We start from the raw sequence: 10,621 nt of genomic DNA, 5'->3' as shown, positions 1-10,621 counted from the left end.
AAATGGAATTTAAGAGCGACATACTCCTGAGAGCATCCATCCAAAAATGGTGCTTTGCGCGATAAAGGGACTAAACGTGTTTGGGAGCATACCCGGCAGTACGATGTCTGGGTATACGCCGGCTCCCAATACTAAGCGAATCGGTGTAGACGTATAAAAGTTTGGATCCGCTAATCGTATGTGCGTATACGCTGTCGCTACTGATGGATCGACGCTACTAGTGGGGCTAACACGAACGTAATTTTTTATCATTGTGGCGTGGATAGCCAACCTGGTGTTCTGGCCGTGTTTTCCCCTCAGACGCAGTAGACAGCCACGTTGGGTTCCGAAATTTGAAACGTCAAGCCTGAGTTCTACCGCTAAATCTGTTGAAATTATCGAAGTCGGAGAGCATACGTCGATTAACGCGCGTATAAGGTGCAGCCGTCCACGAGCTTCTATTTTTACCACGACCGTAGGATCAATAGACGTGACCGGTCGTAACGCTTGGGTTTCGCGTGCGAGTCGACCCGCTCGAAATGCGATGGGTAGCTGGCGAGGCCTCGTCTCCAGTCTACCCTGATCGCGATTGGGCCTGTTTGACTCCTCTCGTCTTTGCCGCAGGCGGAAAGGCCTAGTTTCCGCTCTACGGTTCTGCCGGGCTGTTGACCGCGGTCGGAAAGGCCGTGTTTCCGATCCACGTTCCCGGCGTCGTTCGTGTGCTAACAGGGGTCGGAAAGGCCGAGTTTCCGATCCCCTGGTTATAGTCGGGCGGGGAGTCCAAGATTCCGGTGTGGATTCTGCTGGTTCATCTTCTGGGCGGAGCGGCGTGGTTTCATTTGCGTAGTCGGACGCGTTTATAGATAACGCGCGTTCGGACTCGTCGTCACTAGCAACTTGCTGGCTCCATGGTCTCGTGTCGACCAGCTGAGGAGGCTCGGACTCGTCCTCACTAGCAACTTGCTCGCTCCATGGTCGTGTATCAATCGGCTGTGCAGCGTTGTATGGTGTTTTTCGCGGCATCGACGACATCTTTCTTCACTCGTGCACTCGTCAGACCAATGCTTCATGGACAGTCAGTTTCCGCAGAAGCGACCAATCAGTGCCTCCCTCAGTCTCTCTTCGGGAGTTTTACCGCGGATTGATGGACAGAGCCGTATCGGATGCATACCTTGGCATAAACGGCACGCTAGAGCAAAGCGGTTTGATTGTTGCTCGGCCTTCTTTCTCATCGAGGGGAAGCGATGCATCGTTGATGTCTGAAATCATTATTTTTTCCCTTTTGTGTATATTTGGCTATATAGATATACGTACTTGTATATATATGTATATTATGGTTGGGTGGCGAGTAGCAAAGAAACTTAATTATATGTGGTTATTGTAAATTTCGTGATTAATATGTTCAGTTATTTTATGGTACGGTCTCATATATCACTGTCTTGTGATAGTGTATAGTGTGCATATTCTTGCATGAGTTTTGCATAAAGTGTGTGGGGCACCTCATGTTTATGCATCGACACACTGTTATCGACTTTGATTTCTGTGCTCGCATCGGTGAGCTGTCACCCAAAACAAAAGTAGGCTCATTATTTGCTCGCATGGTGCGGAACTTCGCTAAATCGCAAGTGCTTATCAGGGTACGAAAATAAACTGTACAAAACAATTCCCATTTGCTCATCAATCATCATTTGTGGTTTTATACAGTTTTGTACATAGTCAGAAACAAATTGTAAGATTCACTGTCATTTTCCCCAACGAGAAACGTTTGCTTTCCGTTTGTGACAATTGTACCATAGGGTACGTTTTATATGTATGCAAACGTTTCAATTACGTGAAAAATATTTTATCTGTAAATTTTCATATCCAATTTAATTAAAACACATGTACTACATACATACATATATTTTTCTCTGCACGATTCATTTCGTTTGTTGTTTCGTCTGTAACTTCTAACCTACTGTAATGTACTATCGCAAAGTAAACTCAGCCGTTTTGTTTTCGTATTGTACCGAACTCTTGAAGTAATAAACGAAACGAAATAGTAACGCACAATATAGTTTATTTTCGTACACTGGTGCTTATATAAGTGCTTGGGAGTATCATAACTTAATGCTTTATTTGAATATTACTAAGTTGGAGGGCCCTTCAAAATTGATTAACTCATGGTTGTATTAAAAGGAAATGCATATTTAACACGCTTTGCTTTGTCCCGAGCAAATCTAAGTAGTTCGCCGGTATCGAGTTGCGTAGTAGATTTTCAGTTTACCGATCGTAGGGACACCTAACCCTGGCTGCGCTGTCAACCAAGAGCGTAAATTGAAATTTGCGTTCTTATATTAGAGATGTGCTGAGTCAACACATATGAGTATTCATACCTACTCGGTACCGATTTAAAATATCCAATACTTTTGACACGGCGTCGGACTATGAATATTATACATACTGTATTGAAATAAATAAGTCAATATACATATATATTTTTATTTATTTTTTTGTTAAGGAGCTATGTGCGGGACTCTTTGTGAATACTGAGTCCACAGCGCCTTTAGGGAGTGGAGAAAAAAAAATTAAATAAATGAGAGTCATTAGGTGTCGAACTTGTGAAGTTATCGACGGTTCGTTTTTTTGTGAACCCTTATTATTCCTTTCAAAAATTGATGGGCCCGAAATTGTGCAACAAGTGATTGATGTGTGCTTATATTGCCAAGGTGTAGTGCATTGAGTCGGTACCGGTTACCAACACCGAGACTTTAGGTACCGAGTATTGGGGCAATTCTGCACATCACTAGTTTTTAAATTGACACTTTCATTAGTTGCGTTCCAGATGCTTCACGATTTGCAGGTTTTTACAGGAAGTCGTTCCAGGTGACCACCTCCCATAAGGTTTGTTAATGGAGAAAACAGCTGTTCCTGCAAATCGTGAATATCGTGAAGCAACTATTGATGTCAATTGCAGCCCATAGAGAATTTCCGCAATGACACGAGTGGGTACAATGCGGTGAGTTGCGTATTTTGGCTCATAGTATTTTAATTTGGTATTTTTTGTTTTTTACAACCAAAAAAAAAAGCAAATGCAATATTCGAGCCGGTGTAAATTAATTTATTTTCATTAAGCATTAATTAAAATGTCTAGAAAGCCGGCTATGTGATCGGTTTCAATAGCTACAACAAAAGATTACGTAAGTTGTAAAGTTGAAGTGACAAAATCTACATAATGTTTAATATTTATCCAAAGTGAACGCCAATTAAAAGTATTTATCAACAATCAACCAACGGGCGCAATAGCAGATAAGTGGGCCCCAATGTGACCAATTTCGGCTGGGGATGCCGCAAAAACAACAAAACAAAGTAGTAAGTACAAACTTAATTCTTCCACAAAATGGCAATCAGCTATGGCTGTCTTGCGGTGCAATATGTGGTGGTGTCGACGGTACTGGTGCTGGCCGCACTATTCCGCCCTGCCGGTATCTCGTTCGTGTACCTGTTAATGTTTTTTTTTTTTTTTATAACGCCCTTTATCCCCATCGCCAACAGTCGAAATTTTAAAAGTTCCGTCGGACCATTTTTCATCATACTCATCGCACTATGAGCACTACTACTATTATGTCATATAGTACTGCAAGTGACAATAATTGCTATGAAGATCGAATCGATCTTCGCTATGTGTTCATTTGCGCAACAATTGTTGCGACACATCGGATTCATTAATTTGCAAAACCTACATCCTATAGCCGCCATTGAATGGCATGCGCCGGATTTGTTGGTTTTCATCACTAAAACGTTTACGTAATATAACAAGGCATTACTTCATTGTTCCGAAGAAATTGTTTTGGGGCTTCTTGGAATTACACATCATTAAGGCTATATATATAACAGCATTTGTTTGCGACGTTAACGAGGTGTGTGTTATTCACGTCATATTCGTAGCGCCCTGCATACTGGGTTGCATAACAAGAACCTCTATACAAATCTTTATCAGCCGAATAATCTCGTTCGTTGTATCAATTATAATATTAGCAAAAATGATCTATCAAATTGGTTATCTATCGCATGAGGATTACGATGTGAAAGGCGATAATGAAAACACAAAACAGCGTAGTGACTATGTGCATGCAACGAGGCCAGTTACACATATTATGTCACAGGTGCACGTCAATTTGCTTACCGACAATATATCACTATCGAAAGCAGATGTTCCTCTAGAGATGGCAAGCCTTATCCAGATTAATCGCAATCACAAAATAATGCCAATCTTGAAGATTGACTTATTTTTATATATATATATTTTTTTAATACACGTTTTAAAAAATATGGTACAAGTTACCAAAAATCCCACCGAGTTTAAGGTAACATTTCATTATAAGCCTATTGGCATTGGAAAATTGCGTTTAATGCTAATGGTCGAACATACTGTGCAAATGATGCAGATTATAGGATTCTCCCAGAAGGAATGAATTAAAGGGTATAAAGGGTGACACGAACGCTTTCCTTCTCTGCGGTACTATGTTTGTTGCCAGTGCGCCTCTACTCTTTGACTTCCTATCGTTTAGGTATGACGTTATATTCCTTTTGGTTTTTTTTTTTTACGGGGGATTTCTGTTATGACCTTTCAACAGGACCCGATCTGAAGGCCGCTTTCTTGACTGCCTGTTAGAATAGGGGCTCATACGCTTATATAGAAGAGCCAGTTGATATTTTTAAATAGCGGGTGCAACCTTATCGACACTGAGAGGGAAAGCGCTTTGACTCCGTCCTCAGGGCTTCAAACCGGGTGCATAAATACGTCTTGACATTCAGAAGCGTATTGACTGGCATTTGCCTTAGGTCGGTTAAAAAATGCGTATAAACGCACGTCCTATTTAACGCGAAAAACAAAATCGCCTGTTGTTCTCTATACAACCCATCTGAAACCTGAATTGTCAGTATAATAAATTTGAAATACTTAGAATGCACTTTCATCAAGTGCACTATCAAGACGCCGGTATAACTCGTTTAAAAGAAATATGACTTGAGTCAAAACGCCTTTTGGTCAGTGTCGTTCTTGCGTGGGCAAAAGAGTCATAATCTCCTACTAGGGACGTTGAAATCATACATTACCCTTTTTTTTCATAATCGTTTGGCAAGTTGTCTATATATTCATTAAATAGCTGCGTATGCGATTGAATGAAATTTCAAATTACTATAAACTTCTTATCATGCGAAATTTGACTGACAAATTTTGTATGATACCAGGCCACGTTCAAGGGTGGACAGTATTATAAATTTCGTTCTACTACCGTCGATATGGTTCATTGCGAGGACTTGTGTGTAAGCGAGCCAAACACGCCTATTAAAACACATGCTCGATGCTTGCATTCACAGTCAAAATTCGATACTACATATTGCTTGGTCTCTATTGATTATTGAGTCATCACAATAGTCAAACTGTTTGGAAAGAGCGTTCGGAAACTAAAGCATACAAATTGTTTCAAGAGACTAGACAGCTATCGGGTTGGGAAATTTTACCCCTTCGACTTGCTTAACGCGTGATCGACTTATCGTCTTTTGGCTGGGATTTTGCATTTTACTTTTCTGTGGCGGAATCTTACGATTCTATGATTTTGTAAGGAACACATACTGAAGGCATGCGCCATTTTTTTAATTAACACTGAGATTACATAATATTTGTGTATATGGATACAGTATGCAATAGACCGAATATTTTTCTTGCGGGATTAGTAGTGGATTATGTTAAATAAATGCGCGCTATGGTTGCGGTAGGAGTTGACTTTTATGTGCGTGCCAACTCTTATCATTTTCAGACTAATCGTTTTCAATGAAGTTGGTCGACTACCATCTTTTGCTAAACCTTTTATTCAGCCAATCGCCCATGATGATTGTATCATGCACCATTCCCTATAAGATTACTTTCTCCTACTTTCCGTTGGTTCGTTTGTTAACAGTTTAAACTCGACAATACGAACAATTGAAATTCACGAAGGATTTTTGAATGCTGAGGTTTTCACGCAAAACTCAGTATTCGACGTTTTTGATTAAGAGTGATTTGCAATAAGGTGCATTCTAAAGAAAAAGGCATCGAGTTATAACTTAAAATAAACTTGAATATTATAAGTTCGATTGTCGAGACTAGACTGGAGCTTTACTGGTCTATGAAACATATATATATATGCGGTTTGCATACGTTATTTTCAAGATACCTGCCGTGAGAGCAGTAATGATTTGTATTTGTATGATGAAGTGGACTGTATTATGTTGCGAATCATGGTTGTGGAATAAGTTAGGTTTTTATGAAGTGGAATCGTTGCTTGGTTGCGATTCGCTGTGTTGTTGATCACAGGGGGGTAGTAGAACCAACTTGACTACAGGTCTAGTAACCTGTCCTCTTTCAGTCATGAGATCCACTACTCTCGCCCTATTGTCTGCACCTAGATGGACGTTAACTACCCTTCCAAGTCTCCATTCGTTTGGCGGCAGGTTATCTTCTTTGATGATCACGAGGTCTCCAATTTTCATATTGGCTTGCGGATGTCTCCATTTGTTGCGTTTCTGCAATTCCGTGAGATATTCACTTTTCCACCGTTTGCAAAACGTGCGGTGTAGAGCCTTGAGCCTCTGCCACCGATTTACAATCGAGGCACGATTTTCATCAGCGTCTATTTCTGGGGGAGCTAGTATGTGTCCACCGATTAAGAAGTGGCCTGGAGTCAGTGGCTCCAGGTCTCCTGGTTGATTTGATGAGGGACTCAGGGGTCGAGAGTTTAGACATGATTCAACTCTGCATAATAGGGTTGTAAATTCCTCAAACGTGTATTTGTGGTTGGAAGGAATTTTCGTAAAGTGGCTTTTAAAACTTGTAACTCCCGCTTCCCACAGTCCGCCCATGTGGGGAACTGAGGCGGGAATGAAGTGCCACGAAAGCATTTGGTGAGCGTATTTCGCCAAAGTGTTATCGCGGGCGTCTTTTAAAAAGGCTTTTGTTTCGGCTCTCAGAGCTCTAGAAGCTCCCACAAAATTGGTGCCATTGTCGGAATAGATATTTTTTGGACAACCTCGTCGTGCAATAAACCTGGGAAATGCTGCTAAAAACGATTGAGTGCTCAGGTCCGAAGTGGCTTCCAAATGGATTGCCTTTGTTGCGAAGCATACAAATAGGCAGACATATCCCTTTGACATGCGACAACCTCGGCCACTATAACTTTTAATGTCAAATGGCCCTGCGAAATCGACTCTCGCATTTGTAAACGCTCGTGAAAATGTCGTTCTTTCCTTGGGAAGAATTCCCATTAACTGAGTTTGCGCGCGTTTGCGATAAATCGTGCAAGCCTTACAGTTATGAATTGTGGACCTAATCAAGTTTTTGACCCTAGGTATCCAGTACTGTGTTCTGATCAAGCGCAGCATGAGCTGATTCTCACCATGCAGGGAAACTTTGTGAATAAACTGAACTATGAGACGGGACAAGGTGCAATTATAAGGCAGGATGATTGGGTGACGCTCATTGTAGGCGAGATCACGAGATGCTCCCAGCCGTCCACCTGTTACTACAATACTTCACTTTTAGAACCTACTGATTTTCCTGATACTAATGCTGAATATTCCTCACCATAATGCTGCTTCTGGCAAACTAGTACTAAGCGTTGGGTCGTTGCTTTAATTTCATCAGCTGAAATTAAACAAGATTTCGCTTGAAATGAAGCTTTGGTATTTGGACGGGTTCTTTGGGAGAATCTCATTACGTATGATAGCACTCTCAAAGCTCTTGGAAATTCAGAAAACCTATCAAGAATATCAGTATTACTATCGATTGTTGTTGTTATATAAACTTGTACCCTTTTTTCTTCAACGGTTGTGTTATAGTCCTTTCCTTGAGTGGGCCATTTTGAGTGGTCTTCTTGAAGCCAAAAAGGGCCCTCCCACCACAGGGAATTGTTTATTAACTCTTGCGCCGTAAGTCCTCTGCTGGCTAAATCTGATGGGTTTGACGTTGAGTCCACATGACGCCAGTTTTCTCTTCCCACCTTCTCAATTATTTTTGTCACTCGATGGGCTACAAATGTTGACCATGAGCATGGAGGCTTGCGTATCCAGGGAGCACGATGGTCGAATCCGTCCACATCTGAGTTGTAAGATGGGCTAAGTTCAGATTATCCGAAATCGATTCCAAAGTTTCAGCCAGTAGGACCGCTCCACAGAGTTCTAGGCGTGGTAGGGAAATCGTTTTAACTGTTGCTACCCTAGTTTTTGATAGTAGCAGGTTGATGAATACTTTGCTGTTTATTTCGACACGCAAGTAAATAGATGCTGCGTATGCCTTCTCTGAGGCGTCACAAAATCCGTGAATTTCGATCTTGGCCACAGGGCAAAAGTGTACCGAACGCGGAATACGAATTCTTTCGATACTGCTGTAGCTTTCCCTAAAATTTTTCCAGCGATCTAGGGTCGTAGGTGACACGGTTTCATCCCACCCTGTTCCTTCCAACCATATATTCTGCATTAAAATTTTCGCTGTAATTACCACTGGTGCAAGCCATCCTAGAGGGCCGAATAATTTGGCAATAGCCGATAGTATTTGCCTTTTAGTATAGCTAACCTGTTCCTCTATTGGCTTGGCCGTAAAGGAAAAATTGTCAGAGTGGGCGTTCCACCTGATACCCAAAGCTTTGACTGTGCTGGTGTCTTCAAAGTCCAAGAAGTCTTCTTTCTGTAGATGGGATTTTGGTATTCCCTTTAATATTTCATTGCAATTGGACGTCCATTTCCTCAAGGGGAACCCAGCAGACTGCAGTGCAATTGTTATTTCGGTTTTTGCTTTGATAGCGGATTCGATGGTGTGACCGCCAGCTAAAACATCGTCAACATACATGTAATTTCTTAATATGTCCGACGCCATGGGGTGTGACTGGTCTACATCGTCAGCTAATTGGAGCAGGGTTCTAATAGCGAGGTAAGGGGCGCAATTGACCCCGAAAGTTACCGTATTAAGTTCAAGAAGACTAATTGGTTCTGTTGGGCTTGTGCGGAAAACTATGCGTTGATACTTGGTATCGGTAGGATTAAGTAAAATTTGGCGATACATCTTTTCGATGTCGCTATTAAAAACATATTTATAGAATCTGCACCGAAGTGTTAAGATGGTGAGGTCATTTTGCAGGACTGGACCAGGATGAAGCACATCATTAAGACTCACCCCATTAGCTGTCGGACACGACGCATTGAACACCACCCGTGCTTTGGTGGTGGTGCTCTCTTCCTTCCGGACGGCATGATGAGGTAAAAAATAATTTTCACACTCATCAGCTTGAATATGGCTGGAAATTTGCGTCATATGTCCTAAAGTTTCGTACTCGGACAGTACCCTATTATACTCCGTTTGTAGGAGTGGGTCCTTTGCTAGACGTGTCTCATTGCGAAAAAATTTAGAGCAAGCGCTCTTGAGAGGGGGTCCTAACCGCACGCTCCTTGGAAAATCTATTTTGAATGGCAACGATACTGTATATTTGCCATCTTTGTTCCTTTTAGTTGTGCGTTTGTAAAGGTCCTCGCAGTAAACTTCCTCTCTGTTGTATGTATGGTTATTTGGGATGTCCTCTAATTCCCAGAAAGACGCTAATTGTTTATCTAGAGTGACTTCGTTCAAGAATGAAACGCTTTGATTCGTTGGACCTGTTGCCTCAGTTTGACCGGTTAGTATCCAGCCGAATACAGTCTCTTGCGCAAGCAGGGTACCTAAAACATTCTTTTGTATGCCACTCAATATTATTTGGGCGTAAATATCGCCGCCTAGTACAAGATCAACTTGCTCATTTATGAAGAATCTCTTGTCAGCTAAAACTAGATCCGGAAACGCTTGCTTTGTCATAGCATTGATTTGGCAAGTCGGCAGATTTCCTGTAAGCTGTGGGAGAACCAGGACAGTGGTACCTATGTTTATTAAAGGGTCAATCGGTGACCGCAACTGTATTAAACACGCTTCTTTGACTTGGGCTGAAGCAATGTTGTTGATGCCTGACACCTGAGCATTCAAACGTTTGGATGGTAGGTTAATTCGGCGTTTAAGTCTTTCTGTTATGAATGAACATTCCGAACCGGAGTCTATTAGCCGGACTTCTATTTCCTTTTTCAGAGTTGCGTGTGGCCTGAGCTTGCGCAGAAGTTGACGGCGTATCATCTGAAAAATTTGGTTGTTGCCTTTGGTTCATGGCTGCTTTTGGCGGAGCTGCTTGATTATGCAGGAGCGTGTGGCGCCTTTGGTGACAGGTGCTGTAGTTAAATGAGCATGTACACCTTGACACAGTATGTCCAAAGGATGAGCAGTTCAAGCAGCCATGATTCTCCTTAATGAAGGCTATTCTGTTTGACACCGTGAGTTCGCAGAATTTGCACATGGTTTTGGCTACAGAAGCTTGAAATGCGCCAAGTCTTTTTTGCGGTGTTTCATTGGTATGCCTAATATTGTGGGGCTTTGGGGTTTTGGTATGTTTAATACCTGCTATGCCCGAGACGGTTTCAAGAGTTTGGAATCTATTGGACAGAAATTTGTCCATATCCTCCCACTTGGATATTTCCGTCTTGTTCTCGATCGTTTGTTCCCACAATGCTAAGGTACTTTCTGGCAACTTCGTTGAGCAGAGATAAGTAAATA

The 10,621-nt window shown here is 41.9% G+C and overlaps 1 protein-coding gene across 1 annotated transcript in view; it reads right to left on the bottom strand.

The window, feature by feature from the left end:
- Positions 1–9: 9 nt before the first annotated feature.
- The window catches only part of LOC118750020, an 18,250-nt gene continuing 7,638 nt past the window's right edge, over positions 10–10,621 (bottom strand). Inside the window, exon 5 of the mRNA XM_036484758.1 lies at positions 10–1,238. Coding sequence (XP_036340651.1) covers positions 10–1,011 — 1,002 coding nt within the window. The 5' untranslated portion in view covers positions 1,012–1,238. The remainder of the gene's footprint in view (positions 1,239–10,621) is intronic.

The sequence above is a fragment of the Rhagoletis pomonella genome, unplaced genomic scaffold, assembly GCF_013731165.1.
Source record: "Rhagoletis pomonella isolate Grant_MI unplaced genomic scaffold, Rhpom_1.0 Rhpom_scaffold_00114, whole genome shotgun sequence".
NCBI lineage: Eukaryota > Metazoa > Arthropoda > Insecta > Diptera > Tephritidae > Rhagoletis > Rhagoletis pomonella.
Note: the sequence above shows the minus strand (reverse complement) of the source record. Positions and strands in the feature narration are given on the sequence as shown.